Source organism: Vidua chalybeata, chromosome Z (genome assembly GCF_026979565.1).
Source record: "Vidua chalybeata isolate OUT-0048 chromosome Z, bVidCha1 merged haplotype, whole genome shotgun sequence".
Classification (NCBI taxonomy): domain Eukaryota; kingdom Metazoa; phylum Chordata; class Aves; order Passeriformes; family Viduidae; genus Vidua; species Vidua chalybeata.
In genome coordinates this window covers 52,706,659-52,728,372 of record NC_071570.1, presented here as the reverse complement: position 1 = coordinate 52,728,372, position 21,714 = coordinate 52,706,659, and the positions used below count along the sequence as shown (strand labels likewise).

Below are 21,714 nucleotides of genomic sequence, written 5' to 3'. Positions count from 1 at the left end.
CGGCAACACCGCTGAAACCCAGCGCTCAAGCCTTCCACCTTCTGCAGCACCTGTTCAAGTGCTTTCTGCCCCTCATGCTAAAAAACCTTCCAGAAGGTAAATTGACCCTCCTGATAGAGCAAAAAGCCCCATCACGTCAGTTCCCCTATTACATACTGGAGAGAGAGGAAAAAAAAACAAACCTATGAACAAAACAAACACTTAAGGGGAAGATGGCTGAACCATGATGCCCAGGTGTTTCTCCCACAGGTACCTGTGAACATAGGTGAAAGTGGTAGCTCTCTACATACAGTCACTATGGCTCACTTCCAGGGAGGACACCACAGGCATGAGGCTTACGGTCTGGGTATGCAGCTATGGCAGTCAAGCTGTGCGTTTGTCATTTGGGCCAAGTGGCTGCAGGGAGAATGAAGCAAAAGCAGGTCTGAAGATCTTAGCAAAACACTATCACTTCCATCTGTGCAGGATGTCAACCCTGGCAAAGCAGGTGGTATGGAAGATGTTACAGCTGCAAAGTGTTCAGACAGCCCTTGGCCTTTTTAGCCTGCTCATGCCTCAGTCATGCAGGAGTTTGCAGCCCTGCAACACTGTGAACTAAAGTGAAGGGAACCAACAACCACCATTATATTAATAGACAAACTAGTTCATCTGCTTAGGGCTCACTTTGATTTCTCTTGAAGTCGGTAAAACCATCTGTCTCAATTCTTCCAGACCTATCAGGTGTTTTCCCCTTCTGCCATCAACTCTCGGTGAAACCTGAAGCCCTCTCAGGATGCTGTACAGAATCTCTGTGAGAGCTGAAGGGGGAAAGACAAGCCAGAGGTGGAATCTGGTGGAAGATTTGCTAACCACAGTAACAGGTGGTTTGCATAGCAAGGATGGGAGGAAGTCAGAGTCTTCATTGGGCAGAAGAGGGAGGATGAGGAAGAGTTACATGTGCAGGGCACTGAGGCAAGGGCTGACCTCAAAGTTATTGTGAAATAAGAGAGGGTGGGGGGAGATAAAAGAAATAGGGGGAGTATGAAGGACAGGATTGGATAGGTGTGGCTGGGTGAACAAAGACACAGGATCCTACTGCAGGCTTTCTAATAAACAAAGAATCACAGACTCATTAAGAGTTGAAAGTGACCTTTGGAGATTATCTACTCCAACCACCCTGTCAAGGCAGGGTGACCTAGAGCAGATGACACAGCCTCCATGGGCAGCCTGTTCCAGATCTCTGCCACCCTCAACACAAAGAAATTCTTCATCATGTTTCAGTGGAATTCTTGTGGTTTAGTTTATGACCACTGCTCCTTATTCTGTCTCTGGGCACCACTGAAAAGAGTCTGGCACCACGGTATTGGCATTCACCTTAGAGATATTCATATGCATTAAGGAGGTCCCCTCTCAGTCATCTCTGGCCTGAATAGGCCTAGCTCCCGCAGTCTGCCCTCAGAAGAGAAATGCTCCATGCCCAAATCACCTTTGTGCTCCTCCACTTGACTGACTCCAGTAAGCTCCCTGTCTCTCTTGTCCTGACGAGACCCGAACTGGACACGGCACTCCAGAAGATGAGATGAAGGCAAAGCTCCAGTGATTTGAGTGCAATTGGCAGGAGACCAAAGCAAAATTTCACACAAGCGGCGGAGAACGAAAGGATACGGAAAGCCTTCCAGTTCCACCTTTCATCTCGCGCAGGCCTTTCTCCAGTCTCACGTTAGCTCGCACCCCCGAGCCCGCCACCCCCGCTGTGCCCACAGCCCCCGGGGAAAGCGGCGGGGCCCGGCGGGGGAGCGGCCCCGGCCCGACCCCGCCCCGAGCGGCTGCGGCGGCTGCGCAGCGGAGCGGGCCCGGCCCTGGCCCCGGCCCTGCCCCCGGCCCCGCCCCCGGCCCCGGCCCTGCCCCCGGCCCAGCCGCCCAGCGCCGCCATGCTGCCCAACACCGGGTAAGGTGTCCCCATCGCGCCGGGACGGGGCTGCGCCGCCCTCCAGGGGCTTTCGGGGCGGGCGGGCTGTGGCCGGCGGCCGGCGAGGGGTTCGTTGGACGCTCCTGAGCGCTGTCGCCCTGCGGGGCGTGCGGGACTCGCAGCCGGCCGAGGGCGAGCAGTTGTCGCGGAGGACACGCGTGTCCGCGCCGGCCTGCGGGGCCAAGCTGGCCGAGGGGCCAAGCTGGCCGAGGGGCCCCGGACAGCACCGGAGCCCTGGGATGAGCAGTTCGGGTCGTACAGGGGACTTGAACGGTGCCTTTTGCAAGGGAAACAGTTACTGGAGGAGTTTATCAGTGTATGAGTAATTTCATATGGAACATTTTTATTAAAGTATAATTACTTATTACTACTACTATTGTTGTTGTTATTGCTATTTTTGTTACTGTTGTATAGTATTATAGTCTTGTACTACTGTCTTACCTGGCAGCCAAATTTTCTTCCTGTATAGGATCTTAATTTACAGAAGGCGTTTTCTGCCTTTTGGCTTTTCAGATAACAGCTGGGAAGATGCGTTATTATTTGTTCCTGTGTGTTATAAACAGGATTATTAAATTACTAACATCTGTGTAAGCCTGATGTGACCTGAAGGTCTTTATTGGCAGTCATCTGTGGTAAGAAAGGAACGAATCTTAATGTTTTTCAAGATCGGAATGTGATGTTTTCTGTCTTACTAGCAGAATTCAACTCTAATGGAAGTGATGCAGATGTGACCTTCACAATACAGGTCATAAGAAATTTTAGCCAGGCAGATATGTTTTATGAACTTTAAACTATTGAGCTGCTAAGTGAATTAAGAAATAAATCCTTATTCTTGCGAATATGACTAACTAACCACCACCCTCTGATCCTGACCAACCAAACAGTTTTTTACCTGTCAGGTTGCACACACATCCAGATCATAGCATCATGTCTTAAATATGAAGCAAAAATACTATGACAGTGTGGAAAGACTTGCATTCACCCACTCCCTTAAACAAAGGGCCTGCTTTTCCTACCAGTGTAGCAGAAATCTCTGAGCTTTTGATGCCCTTGACAACCTTCTGCTGCAGGCGAACTTTGGTTTTCCTGACACCACCCCAATGTCCCCTGGTAATGTTTCTAATTCCTTTTTTGTGGCCTGTCTTTGCACCCATTTCCTGTATGACACTTTTCTTGGGAGCTAAGTCACAAGTTCCCTGCATAGCCGTGCTAGTCTCCTGATACACCTTCTTGACTTCCTGAGTAGATCACTCCAGCCCCAGGCAGTGCTTAAAGCCCTGTCAGCTTTTCTCTGCTCTTTTCTCCTCCAGAGCTGCCTCCTGCTGGACCCTGTTTACCTCTTCCATGACTAAGGTGAATTGTGCTGACCTCATACTGGTTGGTTGAAGATAGAAACTAGATTCTGGCCTTACTTCACTGAGTTTTACACTTTGACTATGTATTCCACTGTTGAACTTTCCTCACTGTGTGTGTGACTGAATTCAGGGCAGTAGGTTTTTGTGGTTCGCTCTTCAGTTTAGATATTATTCTTCCTGTGCCTTTCTAAGACTCTTCTAAGATTTTGCAGATAAAAGCAGTTTGAAATGGCACCTTCTGGACATGATTGACTTTCTGAGATCCTGTAGATGCCTAGCCTTGCCTCTTCAGGAGAAGAGGCATCTCCCCCTTTCTGCCCCATTCCAGTTTTCTGCATTTTGAAAGCAAACATCCTCCTAGAAAGTATTTAAGAGATGGATGTGCTCAGATTAGAGGGGGAAAAACACATCTTAAACCAGAGGGGGAGAAACAATACTAAGTTTGGCCCAGTCTGAAAGGAAAAATAATGGCAGCTCAGAGTGTAAGCTTTTATAACATTTGTGATGTTACATTTGTGATGCGAGCAAAAAGTGAAGTTGCTGTTGCACACTGTTGCACATTCCTTAACTGAAGTTAAAAACCTGAACCTACTGGATTTTGCTACAGTGCTACGTAAAGCAACATGAGCTTTATGTGGAGCACTGAAACACACACTCCTTCATATGGAATGTGTCTGTGTCTCTTGTCTAAAAGGCTTGATCACTGAGTATGTTTGTGGAGTTGATATTTCTCTTTTCCGAAACTCAGTGATACTGTGTTAGCCAGACATCCTTCTTAGGCTTTAAAACTTGTCAGTTTCTCTAAGTTGATTGGACCTGTGTATTTGGAGGACCCATTGGACTACACACAGTTACTGGGAAGCTGTTGAGTATAGAAGATTTAAGAGAAAAATTGCCATTTCTGAAAATAAAGCTTTTGGCATTTGCCTATGGTATTGTGGTTCCAGACTTGGTACTTCATATCACATTGAGACATCAGTTTTTGGTTTTTAGAGCACCGTGATTAATAGATTACAGAGATCTGCATAGGTGTGCTGTCTTCTTGGAAACTGGCATTTTGTTTTTACAAATTACTCCTTTTCCATTGCTGCAGAACCTAGCAGCTCTGTTGTAAAACAGTGTGTTGGATCTTTTTACAAAAAGGGAGAAACGTAACTGGGTAACCTTCCTTATAGTATTTGCAAACTTGGGGTGTGGTACTTTTCTGTAGCTGTAGCCATCCCTTTTGTGTTCTCCGGGCTGTTTTCTTAGTAAAAGGATGAAGACGTTTTTCTGGTTGGGAGACTGTGCTAATTATATTTGCCCTTAGAGTCTGATAAAAGTCAAATGATGAATGGCTTCTGCTTTATTCTTCTCTTCTTTACTGTCCACTTCCCCCTTCACCTTTAGGAAACTGGCAGGATGCACTCTCTTCATCACAGGCGCGAGCCGGGGCATTGGCAAGGCCATTGCTTTGAAAGCTGCCAAGGATGGTGCCAACATTGTGATAGCTGCCAAGACAGCTGAGCCCCATCCTACTCTTCCAGGGACTATCTACACTGCTGCAGAAGAAAGTAAGTTGTAACAAATGAAGGTGCTTGGCTGGGTGTATACCCTTGCTTTAATTACCGTAGCTGGTAAAATGGAAAAATACATAGACTCTTAGTTCAAGTTCACCTTTACTAAAATATGCTTAGTGCTTCTCTTGCCTCCCAGGACTGCTGTAATGTTATTGTAATGAAGATGGATGTGTGTATATAAATGTAAAAATGCTATGCTATTTGAGATGTATGAAATAAACATTTGCATTGTTAAGATACTGTTTTGGCTTCCCTGTTCCTCATATGACATGTTAAAAGGTCATTTTAACACAATTTGAGAGTGTGATTTTCAGAGCTGTCTTGAAGCATGTCATTGTCTGAGAGGTTCTGAGAAGGTTTGTGTTAGTTGTCCCAACTGAGATCAAATTTTTAAATGTTTAATTTTTGAATTGTGCAGTTGAAGCAGCTGGAGGAAAGGCTTTGCCATGCATTGTTAATGTGAGAGAAGAACAGCAAATCATTAATGCTGTGGAAAAAGCTGTGAAGACTTTTGGAGGTAAGTTAAGGCGTAGGGGAAGGCAAGCATTAACAAGCAGGTTGTTCAAACAAAGAGAAAAAAGAACTGCCTGCCTTACTCATGGGTTTTTTCTTTAAATGCTAATGTGAAATGGCTTACTTTAAAACCAGGGATTGATATTTTGGTGAATAATGCAAGCGCCATATCTTTGACGGGCACTTTGGAAACAGCAACGAAGAAGGTCAATCTTATGATGGATGTCAATGTACGAGGAACCTATCTTACGTAAGTGCTGAGAGAAGGAAGCAAAGCAATTGTAACAGAATGTATGATGTTATTTCAGTTTTTCTGAGAAATTCTGCAGTTGTCTTGCTGCCCTAGAATTTGAGTGCAGATATTCTGCATGTGCTCACAGGAAATTGCTCAGTTATTGGTCAACTGATTTGAATTAATATTTCCAAGAATTATTTGCTAGTTGGAGTAAAAAGAAACCTTATTACTGAAGTCATTAAATGTTCACAAGCCCCTCCATACATATAGGAAGAAAAAGGTTATTTGTTTCAAATGAAATTCCAGCTTGGCTTTGTTAAATGCTGATGCTCTTTCATTTCAAGCAAAATGACTAAATTTTTGCATACATCAAATCAATATCTTACTTGTCAGTTTTCTTCTCATTAGCTTCTTTCTCATCTCATAAAAGAGAAATGTTAAAGATGTAACTTAATGATCCAAAGAGAAATGTTAAAGATGTAACTTAATGATCCAAAGTGTTCTCCATCTACTTTCAGCTTATCAATTCTATTATTTATTTAAGTGAACATACCAAAATTTGATTTCACAAATCCTGGGTTCCTTATTTGCACATGTTTGGAGGTAGATTTAGCAGATTGAATCATCATTACATTTACAGGATGTCATTTAAAGCACTGTATTAAAATGCAGACTTTGATTTTCACAGGGTTTATAAAAAAGCCCGTTAAGATGATGGAGATTCTCTAAATTCAGATGTTGCTTGGTGTGATCAGAAAGTTTTGTACCAAAGTATTACCACAGAATTATAGAATAGTTTGGGTTAGAGGACACCTTTAAAGGTTATCTAGTCCAATCCTGCAATCTAGAATAGATTGATTGTCATTCTCCTTTGTGCTGATCAGTCTGGTTGCCAGCTCTTCATAAATTGCTGAATGGATTCAACTGTATTGCTGTGGCAAGTTTCCATCTTCTCCTCCCTACCCAATAGCAACAATGATTTTCTTGACATTACATCTAGCTATTCCAAATTAATGGGGAATTCTTAAAGTGTATTTTTGGCCCTATTCTGCCTTGAAAAGATTAAAAATCAGGTTCTGTGTGCTGGAAGGGGGAAAGCGTAAGAAAAATCAATGCTTCTCAAGGGAATGGTCTTTGTAATTGTTTTTGTAAATCTCAGTTGAGAAAACCATAGTGAAGCATTTTTGCCCTTTTTTCTCCTTGCTTTGTATGTTGATTCTGATTGTAATTTGTAGAGACCTACTTTCAGTTTAATGTTCAGAAAATATCAATAGCTTAAAAAAAAAAAAGGTGTGGATTTTTTGCCTGCATAGAAGTGGTGCTAAGAAAGATTCCCCAGCTTACAGAGTATAACTGTTGACACAGGATCATGGAATTGTTAAATTGTGGAATGGATTGGGTTGGAAGAAAGCTTAAAACATTGTTTTCTTCCAAGGGCTGAAAGAGACCTTAAAACATTGTCTACTTTCAAGCCATCATGAGCAGAGATATCTCCCATAGATCAGGTTGCTCAGAGCCCATCCAGCCTGGCCGTGAACACCTCAATGGGTGGGGAATCTGCAATTTCTTAGGCAACCCGTTCCAATGCCTTAATAATCTCAGAGTAAAGAATTTCTTCCTAACACCTAATCTCAACCCACCCTCTTTCAATTTAAATCCATCCCCCCTTGTTCTCTCACTTCATGCCCTTGTAGAAAGTCCCTCTCCCACCTTCTTGTAGCCCCTTTAGGAACTGGAAGGCTGCAGTAAGGTGACTCCAGAGCTTGCTCTTCTCTAGGCAGAATTACTCTGAGCCTGTTCTTGCAGGAGAGCTGTTCCATCCCTCTAATCAATTTGGTGGCCTCCTCTGGAGTTATCTCAAAAGTCCCTGTGCTGGGACCCCAAAACTGGATGCAGGGTTCCAGGTGGGGTCTCACCAGAGCGGATCACAGGAACAGTATCCCCTCCCCTTCTGGCCACGCTGCTTTGGATGCAGCCCAGAACACGTTTGGCTTTCTGGTCTGGGAGTGTCCATGGCTGGGTCATGTCCAGCTTCCCACCCACCAGCACCTCCCAGTCTTCAAGCAGGGCTGCTCTTGATCTGTTCATTCCCCAGCCTGATACTGGGAGTGTCCTGACCCAGGTGCACCACCTTGTTCCTGGTCTTGTTAAATCTCATGAGATTTCCATGGGCTCACTTCTCAAACTTGTCCATGTTCTTCTGGGTGGCATCCTGACCTTCAGTGGTGTCTAGAGCACCACTCAGTTTGGGATGATCTGCAAATTTGTTGAGGGTGCACTTGATCCCTTCATCTGTGTCATTGATGGAGAGATGGACTAACACTCGTCCCAATACCAACCTGTGAGAGACACCTCTTATCACTGATGTCCATCAAGACTCTGAGCCATTGACCATTACCCTCTGGATTCTGCCGTCCAACCAATTTCATATCCACTGAACAGTCTGCCCATCAGATCTTCTCTCCCTGAGTTATATAGAAGGATGTTATGAGGAACCTTCTCTAAAGCTATACAGATTAAATTACACGTGTAGTGCTCTTGACCTCTGGTGTAGTCCTTCCATCATAAAAAGCCTTTTGGTTGATCAGGGAGGACTTGCCCCTGGTGAAGACCCTCTGACTGTCCCAAATCACCTCCCTGTCCTAGGATCACTTCCTGATTCTAGGAGGATCTGTTCCATGATCTTCCCAGGCACAGAGCTGAGGCTGATAGGTTGGTAGTTCCCGGGGTTCTCCTGTTCACCCTTTTTAAAATTGGTACATTTCCAGACACTTGGGTCTTCACCTGATTCCACAATTTTTCAAATATGGGGAGTGGCTTGGCAACCTATTCCCTCAGGATTGTGAGATGCGTATCTTCAGGCCCCACGGACTTGTGTATGTTCAGGCTCCTTGGATGGTCAGAATCCTCATCTTCACTTAAAGTGGGAGCACTTTGCTCCCCCAGTCCCCATCCTGCTGTTCCCCCCCCCACCCCATCTACTTAAGAGGTATGGGAAAAGAAGTTGCCATTGAAGACTGAGGCAAAAAGAGTTGTTGAGTACCTCATCCTTCTTGTCATCAGTTGCTACCAGTGTTCCAGCCTTGCTTATCCCAGGGTGTACGTGTATACAATTTCTTTGCCTTCCTTTTCCGACTGACAAATCTGTAGAAGCCCTTTTTGTTATTCTTTGCATCCCTTGTAAAATTCAGCTCCAGCTTCGCTTTGGCTTTCAGTAAGAGCCTGAATGAGGGATGCAGAACTCCAGGCATCTCCTGAACATGCAATTTATTACATGCAATACATTACAGCAGTCCAGGGTCATGGGCAACAGAGCCTGTGCCAGCTCCAGCTGCAGACAAGCCTAAAGACCATTTAATTTTGGTTACAATGCATTATATACTTTTCTTTTCTGAGCATCTTAATACAGAGGAACCAATCTATACCTTAACTTCTGCCTATAGCCTACGACAATATGAATATGGTAATTATAACTACTATAATTACCATATTCATATTACTATTCTCCAACCACTAAAAGTTAATATGTTACAGTTTAAGCTAGAAGTTGTTTTTCAGTTTTCTTGCAATGGAGAATTCTGAGACCCTTTTTCTACCTGCAACATCGGCAGTCTTGTTTGCCTGTGCTATCTTTCTGCTTCGTAAAAACATCTTCTTGTTTGAGGTGGGTTTATCCTTTGCTCTAAGCCATAAAAACCCCTTCTAACTAACATACCCTTTGCCTTCTTAGTTAGCTCACTTAGGTTGTGACCATCAGGTCGGAAATGTCATCTCTTCTGGCAGGGTTATTACCTGGGTTAAGGAGTTATGCTCCATGCATTCCAGGAATCTCTTGGATTGCCTAGAGTTTGCTTTGCTATTTTTCCAGCAGACACTGGGGTCTTCATTTGAAACAAAATCTGTCTTCTTTTGAAAAGACAGGTGTCTGCTAAGGAAGGCTAAGGAAATGGAAAATGTAAACCTCCTCCCTCTGAATTGTTATAATTTTAAAGTTAAGAGGGCTCTTAGGCAAAGATATGGGAGCCGGAATAACAGTTCTTTATTGGAGAAGTAAATAAAAATAAAATAAACAATGCAGTAATACAAAACAACACTGACGGAGTCAGAATATGACCTGACACCCTGTGGGTCAGGGTGTTGGTAGCAGTCTAATTGAAATGGTGGCTGCAGTCCTCCTGGAGTGGCAGGTGTGGTTCTGTTGAAGCAGTGATCCTGCAGAAGGGTGTAGTCTTCCTCTGAAGATCCAGTGGTGGTGTAGATGGGCCTGGTCTTCCTCTGGGAATCCAGTGGAGAAGACAGCTGCTCTGCTGGGAATCTAGTGGAAAAGCCTGCCTGTGGTCTTCCAGAGCTCTGATTGTATCCAGTTAGGAGTGCTTGGCTCCTCTCTCTGGGCGGAGCATCTCACAATGGAATGATTTAACTTTATCAGTCATGCAGTGACACTCAATAGCCCATTAAGAGAAGATATCTCCCTGGAGGGAAGCTAGGTTGTGGAAGAAATAAAGAAAACTGCCCAATTAAAAGAAGATAACTGCCCCATCAGATAGGAATAGAATACACCCCCCATTTCCAACCAAAGACAGGGTGGCTGAAGTTTCCCAGCAGGATGAGAGCCTGCAAGTGTGATCCTTCCTGTAGCTGGAGCAAGGTCTTATCAATAGGCTACCCTTGGTCTACTACTACACCACTATAGGTGTCATCTGTAGTGACACCAACCACAAGATTACCTTTGTTGCCTCAGTCTCTGTTTCTTACCCACAGGTTTTACTTCTTCATTGTTGTTCTTCTCCAGTTCACGGGGTGTTTTTCAGAGATGGTTCATCATACTCAATGTACTTCTTGATGTAGAGGGCAGCCCCTCCATCTCTCCTTCCTCCCCTGTCCCTTCTGAACAGTCTGTAGCCATCAATGGTTGCAGTTGAGTCATGGGATTTATCACACCAAGTTTCAAAAATGGCAGCTAAGTTTCTTGGTTCCTATGCATTAAGAAATTGAGGCATCTGTTAGGGAACCTGCCACTGAAAAGAGTTGAGACCCCAGGACAGATAAGGAGGTGGTAAATAATTTACTTTACTACAATGGTGATTTTGCTATTGAAGGTGTTGAAGTTGTTCCCTTTCTGGCTGAAAATATGCTGGGTCCTGTTGGAATATGTGAATAATTCGTCACTAGTGTGGTGATGTTTTCACCCTGTGAAGCTTGATTAAAAATTCTCAAGCAGAGATAAAATATAAAAATGCACCCTAGTGCTAGAAGTGAAGACAAAAGACAATTTCTGTAAAGTATAAGTTCCAATTTGCAGAGATGTGTAAATTCAAGAGAATTCAGTAGAAGAGAATAGGGTTTCAGTTTTCTTTGGAATATTTGTAATAGCATTCTGCTGTGCAGTATTATTTCTTCAACATGGTTTTAAAGAAGAAACAGGTATGGGATCAGAAGAGAATATTTTTATGACTACATGATGCTCTGCACTGCTGTTAATTTAGATTGTTGCCTTAGAGTGTTTTGTTGCTGCTGCTACTAGAGCTATTACAAGGAGCTTATGGCTTCTGAGTATCTGGGAAATTAGCTTTAGTCAAAGCTGATGCACTGGTTGGAGAACGTGGTCCAATATGCAGGAATGAATACTAGGCCTGAGATAAGTGATCTGCAACAGATACTTTTTTTTTTTTTTTTTTTTTTTTGTTATTCTTTACATCAGTTAAATACTTGATACAAGAAGAGACTTTGTCTTGGGCTGCTGAGAAAATACTGGTCTACTAGTATTGTTTTGACTGTAATTATAGGTGTTCCCTAAAATAAGAAGTGACTGATATGTCTGAATCTGTCTTTCAGGTCTAAAGCATGCCTTCCCTATTTGAGGAAGAGTAAGAACCCCCATATCCTGAACCTTAGCCCACCTATGAATCTGAATCCCACGTGGTTCAAAAATCATTGTGGTGAGTAGCTTTCAGAGCCTTTGTTGCTATTTTGTGAGAAACATATAAGTACCTGGTGAAGTATGTAGTAGTGCCAGTGCAGAATGCCAGATCTTGTATCTTTAGCACTACAGACAGACTGGCACTAATGGTTCCTCAAAGCATTTTGCACCTGACCTACAAGAAATTGTTTTGTGGAAGAATGTAGGGCAGGTTTCAAGGTATCATCCATCCTTTTAGTTTTCAGGGTAAGTCTGTGCTTTTCTATGGGAGTGTGTCTGCACCTTTCTGCTCCAAATAGAGACTGAAACCCAGAATTAATTTTCTTACTGATTCAGCTTCATGGTTTTTTTTTTTTCTTTGGATAAGCTCAATGTTGTCTTTTAATTTGGAAATTACTTTGAGGTGGAAAAAGACCTCCATGTTATCTTGAAGGTAGTGTTGCTCATTTTAAAACTGTAGCAAAAACTTTACATTTTGGACACTTGTAATGTTAAACTCCAGCAAGATCTGGTTCGTTCCCCAAGAAAGTTTCCATTCTTAAAGTAGATCGGTAACAAGGCTTTAGAACCCCTGTTCTCCACTTTTTTTCCTATAGGATTCTAGTTTGGTCCTTAGCAGCTTCTATGCCTTAGGCATCTTAAAAAAAATTGATCACTCTTGTCATCATGTTGTGTATAAAAAGCATGACAAAAATCACCTAGCTGAAGCTAGGCTTCAGCTTTCTTTTCGGCAGAACATGTGTAGTTTCCATTTTGTTTGCAGTGAAAAGATGACAGACTGTAGTTTGTATCTGATAGAAATGGCAGGTGGAAGGGAGAGATTTTGACTCTAGGAAAGTACGTTTTTTTCTGAAATCCCTGAATTTTCTGTGTGAACGAATTAGCTGTTTTATCTTCCTCTCATAATTAAAGTTAGATTTTCCATAGAGTGTAAACTTCTTTGTTTTTTCACTTCTTGTCTTAGCTTATACTATTTCTAAATATGGGATGTCCATGTGTGTCTTGGGGATGGCAGAAGAATTTAGAGGAGAAGTTGCTGTCAATGCTTTATGGCCTAAAACAGGTATTTTTTTTTTAGTATTACTGAAATACTGACTTTCTGTATTTTATCTGCTAAAGCTTGTTTTATTTGTCACTGAATATACTATGCCAGACTCCTTCTGGCATAGATTCAAGTGACTGAGCAGTTTTGTGTTATATGTATTATTTCTTCATCCTGCATGGGTTCTGTTTTTTATTGCTAGTTCACACTAGACTGTTGTCACTTTGATCTAAACTAGTCTTAATCTAGTTTGAAACCACACAGTTGAAGTGTGTGCGTAGTGTTTGGCTTGCCTGTTCTTTTTCTGATGCTCCCAGTGTTTTGATTTGGGCAGAATCACAAAATAACTGTGTGCTTTAATGAGCAGGTATTGAACATCTGTGTATGTTGTACTATTTAGAATTCCTTGCTGGTTAAACTGTCAGAGCTTACTGACAAGATAGATACCTCTGTACATGCAGAAATAATTTTTAGAAGTTTTGGCAAAGTGCAGTTCTGTGAAGAATTGTTCACAGAACCATCTGATTGCAAATGACAAGAAACTAAAGAGCTCTCTGAAAGAAAAATAGCTCAGTGCTCCCATGTTGTATTAAGCTTCAGCTTGCTTTGTGTGGGTCAGTGAGGGTAAGGACTGCTGTTTGAGGTTTGGCCAGCTGTTTGCCAAGGAGGCCAGTCTCTTTTCCCCAAATATATTTATGGGCAGAAATTATACTGGGTGTTAAAATCAATACCAGACAGAGGGTAATTCTGCCCTTTAGTGGTGTAAGCCCAGCCATTGTGTTAGAAAATATTACAACAGTGTTTATTTCCTTAATGAGTGCAAGGAAGGAAGAAGGAAGAGGAGATAAAAATATGAACCAAGATCCTCTTCTGAGGATAGCGCTCCAGTTTAAGAAGTCTTTGTACACAGACACTTTTGAATGTTTTCCCGTTAGGAATTGCAGGGCCCTTTTAACCTTTAGTGGGAACTGGAACTCTCTGATCTACTTTCTGTAAAGAACAGAACCTAATAATCCTGATTATTTTAGACAAAATCAGCCAAATTTCTCAGCTTGAATATAGTAGGTGATCATCAGTTGAACAGTTGGGTTGGTGTGCCTGACAGACTTGGTCCTTTTTCATTGGTCTGGATGCTTGCATCTTAAATGCTTCCAGGAAATGGATGCCTCATAGTTCTGCTCACTCTGTGAGTTCTACCCACAGAAATATTTTGGTAAGGGGTCAACTTTTAAAATTCTAATTATATAGTTCTTTATATCATCACAAAACCTGTAGTATTTCAAAGACAATAAGGTTTTCATCTGTGATGTACTGAAGGCAACTACATTCATAAGTTAAGAATATGGATTGCCTTGTGATGGAGTCAAAGTTCCCCATTCAGGTTTCAAGTGTGTGTTGTATTATTTTATTTCTGAGGCAGTTAAAATAAATGTGCACTTGTTTCCACATACTTGCTTCTTGAGTGCCCCAGGAAAAACTCAAAAAAATTTCAATGGAGATTTCCCAGTGTCATCTGGAATAGAACCATGAATTCTTGGTCTTTAGCTCCCTAGATCCCACCCATCCCCTCTGTCTTGTCTTTAAAATGTCAGTTTTAAATGGGTTTTATATCCCCTCAGAGTCTAGTAGGTAGGAGTAACTTGGTTTCTCATTAACAGAGGTGACCTTTTACCTACGATTGTTTGGTTTTGGTCATTGACTGATTTAACAATATATATTGCCTGAAAGTTAGGAATTGTAAAGGAAGTAATTCAGAGTATCTCATTTAGATAGAGAGAAATGGTATGAAACTGCAAACAATCAATTTAACTTATTTTTTTCATGAAAAGGGTGTTACAAGATTACCTGTATCTTGTAAGTGCACATATTCATATGCTGTATAGACACATTATGTGGATCCTCCACAGCTTTCTCATTCTGGATGTGCTGGAAAAAACATCCACTACTATTGTGGAAATGAGTCAGTGGCTTTATGGGTCCTGTTAAAAGCAAAATAATTTTTTTTCTGCAGAGACCAGCTGGTTATACTAGGTATTTATTTTGAAATGTGGTTGTTTTCCCCTGCCCTTCTGAATAATTTGACCTCTTTTTTTTTTTTTTTTTTTCATGGCAAGGGAAAAATGAACCTGTGAGAATTTCTCCATCCTTTCCACAATGGAAATTTTTTCAGAGAAGCAGCTAACTTTATAAGCAGAAGTTACATTAAGTCTTACATTGCATAATTGAATACATTATTTCTTTATAGTTTTGGCTTATGCTGCAACACTCCAAGAATCAGTAGTAGCACCTGTGTCTCAGATGTGGTCTGGTATTAAAGAATGTTTATGATGCCATTAATAAAACTTCTATAAAATCTGACATTCTTAATGTGGGGAAGGGGGAAACCCAAACCAAATACAGTTGTATCTTTCTCTTGAGCATTACATTTCCACTGTGTCCTTGGTAACATACCCATACTTGCTAAAGTAACAGGAGAACACTGGGAGCTGCTACTGGTTACAGAGTGCAGCTACATGTTCCCCGCAGGATCCTGCAGAACATGAGGCTTGGAAGTGCAGGAAGATTCAATTTACAGATGAAAACAGCATATATTCTAATAAATGCTTTTTAAAAGAAAGATTTATCTGTGTGAGAAGCTGCAAAGAAATTTTAAGAAGTAATTAAGCTTTTTATAAAATCAAAGGTATATAAGCAGAGCTTTTTATTTGCAGAAATCATGCCTGCTCATTCAGTGATGCCTCCATGAAAACTGATGTGACATCAAGTATAAAAGAAGATCATAATGTGTGAATTCTCCAGTACAAAAAAATGTGCTTTTGAAAGGTTTATCTTTCAAAAGTGAGGAAGTTAACTTCTTTATTATGGTAATCCAGAGAGCCAGCGTTATAGACTTACAGGGTATCTGAATGACAGTTGTAAAGTTCCTAATTTAAAAGCCCACTATCATCTTTTACAAATGTGTTTACCCTCAGTGTTAGTATGGATGCCAGGATTGGTTCATTAATCTGATTCTTTAAACACATTAAGGTATGTTGGTACTAAGATGCCAGAGTTCTCTGTTTATCTAAAAGTGAAAAAGGACATCTGTCAAAAAGGCAAGGGGCAATCCCATCACAAAGAGAGCAGAGGAATAATACAGGTGTCCTGGGACAGAACAGGAAGTCTATTGATGTGCGTCAGAGGCAAACCTGCATCCCTTTATATGAAATGATTATAATAATGTGCAGCCAGACTACGAGGCAGTACTGTTTCAAACTTTTTTGCTTCAATCATGCAGATAGGGTGACTGTGCTCAGAAGAATAATAGTTAACAGTAACAGAGAAGTGGCAGACCTGTGGGCTAGGGAAAGTGAGCAGCTTAATGAATCCTCAGAATAAATATATTTAAGTCAACAGAATTTGATAAATTTCATCATAGTATTTGACAGAAATATTCTCTGCACTGTTGGTAGCTATTAAAAAAAAATAAATCTTGCTGGGCAGAAACCACTTCAGAAGATCAAAAAAAGGCAAATATATTGACTTCCTTAAAGATGAAAAGAAGACCTAGATAGACCTACATGTATGTACAGTATATCTATTTGTCACTTTTTATTTAGGCGTCTGTTTGTAGCAGTTCAATTAATTTGAAAAAAAAAAAGCTGAGGTTGCTTAACAGTTAATGAAACCTAGAAGCTAATTCTCATCACAGAAGACTAATGTAATGAAGTCAATAGGGACATTACACACTTTTGGACTCTCCTAGGAAACACTTGGACAGTGCTGAAGACTGCGGTCCTTTTTTCCAGTATGTACTTTGAAAGGTGAAGGAATGATCCAGCTCACATACACATGTCCTGCACAGTGCTTATGTTTTCTGCTATTTAAGGAATGCTGGGATCATTTCTGTACCAAAATTGCTGTTACTTTGTGTGGAATGGAAGCACTGAAAGGAAGACAAAAATTTATCCTTCAAGGTTTATCCTTCTGCTTCGCTGATGTTCTGGCCGATATGTAGGAAGGGATTTGTGAATCTGCCTCAAAACTTGGGGGCAGAGTGTTGAGTTTTAAACAGCACATGGGAAAAACTAATAAAGCAGAACATATGAGGGAAATATGCCATCAGTAAGATGGCAAATGTCAAAAGCTGCAACCAGACTTTCCATGGAATAGGATGAAAAAAAAATTGAATGGATACCTCAGCCTGGAAGAGCAAATCACAGACTTGGACAGCAATATACCACAGTGTAGTAGCTCCTATGAGAGAAACATAAAGAAGACTAATAGAATGCACAGAAGTAATAGAATTGCTTAATAAAAGAATCAGAAGGAGGAGATGTGGATTTTATTCTTAGGTCTAACACAGCCTTTCTGTGAAATACTGAACAAGTAATGTGAGTTTTTGTTACTTGGTTTCTTATTAACTTAGGAGAAACACGCTAGTAGCTCATGGGAGTTATCAAAAGACTAAAATTAAGCATCAAGACTTTCAGTGTGATAATCACCAAAGCCAATTCCTCTTTATAACAGATGGGTCATACATTCACTTTGAGGAAAACTGTTGTCCTGTTAGTTTTTCATGTCCTGAACAACTGGTAGAAAACTGGTGGGCTGATAAATACATACAGAGATGTGAATGTCAGAAAATGTTCTGGCATTCTTGATTCCTGTGATAGTTTCATGGATTTTTACTGTTGCTTGTAAAGAATTATTTGTTGGCTAGTAGTATTTCAAAGCTTCTGTCTTCCTAGAGTTTCCTTTTGCCTGAAAGGAAAATAAAGTTTATTTACCTGTGAAAGAAATGACAATTCCATGTCACCAGTGTTAAAGCTTTTTTTTTCTTACCCTCCAAACTTTCTAGCCATACATACAGCTGCTATGGATATGCTGGGAGGAGCTGGAATAGAAAAACAGTGCAGGAAAACAGACATCCTGGCAGATGCTGCATACTGCATTTTGACAAAACCAAAAACTTTTACTGGGAACTTCATTATTGATGAAGTTCTGCTGAGAGAAGAAGGAGTTAAGGATTTTGATGTTTATGCAATTGCACCAGGTAAAAGGGATCTTTAAAGGTGAGAAGTAAGTTCAAAGAAGGAGGGAAGAATGTATGGAGAATATTAATACAGTTTTGTTTCCCAGGGTTCTTAAATTAGTTAATAAAAAATGTTGCTTTGCCTCAGCTTTGAGAATATGCCGTAGTGGAAAGGCCATATGGATCCACCAAGAGTTTAATAATTAAATTAAATAAAGAAATTATTTAATGAAAAGAAAACCTACCTGCACTGTAGATGTATATATTACTACTTAACTGCTCATGAGATAGATTTTTATGTTTTTCTTCTCTGATGTTCTTCATTGCAACCTTAGAAGCCTTCTAGGTCAGATTTTAAATGAACAAAATTTTAAATACGTTATTTCATGCTACGTTTTTCCTTCAAATTTAAACTGAGATACAGTATTACTTGACTATAGTTTCAGATTAAATGGATTCCTACTGTGCAAATCCGATTCACTTGGATTTGTTATTACATTTTTCCTCCTTCTTAGGTCACCCTCTGATGCCTGACTTCTTCTTAGATGTTGAAATTGATACTACAGCTGTGAAGCAAGAAGGATATGGTAGGGAAAGCACTGTGTGTACAAGTCCATAATTTCTATAATTAATTTCATTTCACAATAATGAATGCTCTCTGCTTTTCTTTTTTCCCCTATGAATTTGGACTCCACTCAATCTTTTTTAGCAAAAACCCTTTTCTCATTTGAAGAGTCAGATCTGTGGAAGTGACTATGTAGTTAAAACTGGGGAAAAAATCATACCTCTTGCAGGACTTTCATGGTGTAAAGTCAGTGCATTATTTTGAAGAATTCTTTTTTAATCATCTGTATTCTGGTAGTAGGGAGATCACAGTTAAGTATTGCTGGAAAAAGAAATTAAACTGCAAGCAGTGTATTTTGCAGGAATATCTCCTTTGCCTTGCCCATTTATACAAAAGAATATGTCATAAAGCCTCCATGGCTTTTTATATGAAACGTGCACAATTTGTACATTTAAAGTAACTCTTGGATGAAATGTAGATTTTTTTTTTTTTAGAAAAGTGTTGCTTTTGCTTCTTCAGAATTGTTTTATGTCCAGTTGAAGGGCAACTAAGAATGCTGAACTGGTTTTATAGGAGTGTCAGAACAGGGATAAGGCCAGGGCAGAGGAGGCAAACTTGGAAGTGTTCCTTTCTGGTGGAAATACTGCTTGAGCAGTCACACTAGGACCATTCTGCCAGGGACAGATGGTGTTAGTTCCTTGGGCTCCCAGTGCGGTTTATTCTGTAGGGACCCACAGAACAGAACCTAAGTATTTTTGAGACTAAAGACAACTAAGAGACTTTCAACAGCATTTTAAGGGGTTGTTCAACTTGATTGGCTTTGTAAATTGCAAAAGTTTTCCTTTATTGTTAAATGTGCATGTCCATTGTGGTGAAGTAAGCCACTGATCAAAGCAGTAAGTTGATTTCCACCTTAGAAGCCATTGCAAAAGAATTTGTGAAAATATTAATGTTCTGTACAAGATAGACAAGACAGAAGTATTTTGAGATGAAAGCAATGGCTATTAAAGACACTGATTATTTCTTTTTAATGTTTTCAGGAGTAGTGTATGGATTACATTAGAAAACTGTTGTGTGAGCATCTGTAATGAACTGTAAACAGTCAGAATGAGAATTTTGCTGTGGCTTTACTTTCGCCTTTCTTTTGATCTATCAGGAATCGAAATTTATTGCAGAATTATGTTTAGCAATTTACACCTATTAAGATTCCTGGGTGGAGAAAGTATCCTTTATCAGTGTTAATACTGAAATGGTAAAATAATCATTTTCCCTACTGTGAAGCTTAAATCTTTTCAAATGGAGTTCTCTGCTCATGTTTCTATGTGAATTTTTAAAGTGGTTTGTATTTGAAAGAGAAAAGTAATCTTTCTCATAGGTACTGCTCAAGAGGAGAAGAAATTAATCAGATCTCAGCAGGAAGGAGCAGATGCGGCCAAGGCTAAGACAGAATCTGCTGTAGCCATGCCATCGGGTCCTGTTGCAGAGATGTTCCGAGTTATTCAAGGGGCAGTGACTGAAGAGTACGTGAGAAGTACTCAGGGCATCTTTCAGTTTGAGCTATCTGGTAAGCCCATCGTTTGTGCAGCCTTGCCTAGCAAAAGGCACTGGGTGCTTTCAGACAGAAGCACTTTGGACTGGTTGCAAAGCAGACCAGCTCCTCTTCAGTTCTGTGTGATGCTCCTGCTGCAGGCCCGCTTGAGCAGGTCCCGGGAGCTGCTGTCCCTCATGCCGGGCGTGGAGCCTCTGTCCCGGCGCTGCCGCCCCGCACGGGGCTGGTGTGGCATGAGGGACAGGGCGCTCTCGGGGCCACGGCAGAATCGCCAGCTGCCACCAGCTCTGTGGGATAGCGCAGCCTCTGGGCTCTCCTGCCTGTGGCCCCAGCCCGTGGTGCTTGGGGCGTCACGGGGGACAAGAGGTGACTCCTTGCAGAGCACCCGGCAGCGTGCGGCTGCCACGGAACTGCTGCAAACGCACACGGCTGTGGCCATCTGGAGGGGGCAACCGAGAGGGAGGGCACAGCAATCCTTGCTGCCTTCTCACCTCGCTTCACTCTCTGTCCAGGCGATGGTGGAGGCACTTGGTATATTGACCTGAAGACCAAGGGTGGGAGCGCTGGCTTCGGAAAGCCTCCTTTGACAGCTGATGTGGTTATGAGCATGTCGAGTGCCGACTTTGTGAAGATGTTCACAGGTGAGGGACAAAGGCCTTTGTCAAGGGACGCAGGTACTGGGGCCCAGAAAAGCCTCTGCTGACAGGAGAGTAGAGCAGCTTCTTGCTTTGTGATCTGGGATTGGAGAAGCTTTCAGCTTTTTGTGGTTTAAGGGAGAGTGCTGGCAAGACCTGCTTGGATTTTTCTGCACTCCTGCATCCTGTGAACAGGAAGAGTGCAAAATGTTACACTGCTTTTATTAACCAGGTAGTGACATTTTAGCAGTCAGTGTATCTTCAGAAAGAATCCAGTCAATGTTGTGCTCTGTGCATATCTGAGCAGCGTTTCCTAAATGTGCACTGCTTGTACCAGGAGGACTTGGTAGCAGTATAGATGCTAAGGTTTCACTGTGGTGGCATTATGTTTTCCTGTGCAAAGGGTTTTTCCATTTCCTTTGATATTCTGATGGTTCTGTTTCTTCTTTTTAGGTAAATTTAAGCCAACTCTGGCCTTCATGACTGGAAGATTAAGGATTAAAGGAAACATGGCACTAGCAATAAAGCTAGAGAAGATGCTTTCACAGCTTAATTCTAAACTGTGAGGGGAAACCCAGACTAGCACAACAGTGGCCTTTCACATATAATTGCAGTGCTGTTTTAAATTTTTAGTCCTTGTTTTTCTGATGCTGTATTAGAAATATTGATAAAATGTGAGATTTTTATAGAAGAAATAACTCAATCTCATTAAGAAGGTGCCCATAATTAAACTAATTCCTTCTCAAGAATGCACTTAGGTTCCAGGTGTTTTCTTTATTTCTGCTCCTCTGGATCAATGTAGGACATCTGAAGTGAGTTTTTTCCCATGTAGTTGATTGTGCACATATCCCATGGAAAAGGTGGGTAGAGCCAAGGTCACCCTGCAGATCAGTGCTAGAAGTGCTATGTCAAATTTACTAAGCTGGCTTAGAAGTAGAAGTAATGTTGTCAGTTTAACAGAACTTTAATTACACCTGGTAAATTATTATATCAAATTTTTCTTTCTTGACTTTATTACCTACACGTATTCTCATACCTATGTATTGCACTGAGTCTGCACAGCCATACTGAGTGATAAGCAAGTTTTCTTCTTATATAAAGGTACACTCACACGCATGCATGCTCATATGCTTTCTCTCTTCCCCTACCCCCCCACATCCCTGCAGCCAGTCATTTCCCCTTCCTTCCATTTGGCTGGTAAAGATTTAAGCTCACTGGTAAAATGACACATGCCTCCACTTTGTAAGTGCCCAAGTGCAGTCATGGGCTGCTGCTTCATGTGACAGCATCTGCAAAGCCAGATGGACCAACCTCTTAAAATGTTTATTCATGGTGGCCAAAAAACTGCCCAGAATCTGGATCATTCACTCTTCTGAGCA

General features: G+C 41.4%; 2 protein-coding genes across 4 annotated transcripts in view; one reads left to right on the top strand and one right to left on the bottom strand.

Moving 5' to 3' along the window:
- Window positions 1-1,770, bottom strand: part of KIAA1958 (KIAA1958 ortholog) — a 69,332-nt gene extending 67,562 nt beyond the window's left edge. Inside the window, exons 1-2 of one of the 2 annotated variants that reach the window (XM_053931516.1) lie at window positions 1,466-1,770; window positions 254-396 (exon numbers count right to left, since the gene is read on the bottom strand). The gene's annotated coding sequence lies outside the window, so the exon portion shown is untranslated. The remainder of the gene's footprint in view (window positions 1-253; window positions 397-1,465) is intronic. The other variant, XM_053931517.1, reaches the window with a different exon arrangement.
- Window positions 1,771-1,844: 74 nt separating this feature from the next.
- On the top strand, window positions 1,845-21,088 carry HSDL2 (hydroxysteroid dehydrogenase like 2). 2 transcript variants are annotated; one of them, XM_053932417.1, is made up of 11 exons: window positions 1,845-1,927; window positions 4,693-4,856; window positions 5,281-5,379; window positions 5,511-5,625; window positions 11,446-11,549; window positions 12,495-12,593; window positions 17,413-17,607; window positions 18,102-18,173; window positions 19,527-19,715; window positions 20,213-20,341; window positions 20,789-21,088. In XM_053932417.1, the coding sequence occupies exons 1-11, from the start codon at window positions 1,911-1,913 to the stop codon at window positions 20,899-20,901; spliced, it is 1,296 nt and encodes a 431-aa protein (XP_053788392.1). In that variant the 5' UTR covers window positions 1,845-1,910; the 3' UTR covers window positions 20,902-21,088. The 2 variants fall into 2 exon arrangements, with proteins under 2 accessions (XP_053788392.1, XP_053788393.1); XM_053932418.1 differs by lacking the exon at window positions 17,413-17,607 and having other exon boundaries at window positions 1,879-1,927.
- The last annotated feature ends 626 nt before the right edge of the window (window positions 21,089-21,714 follow it).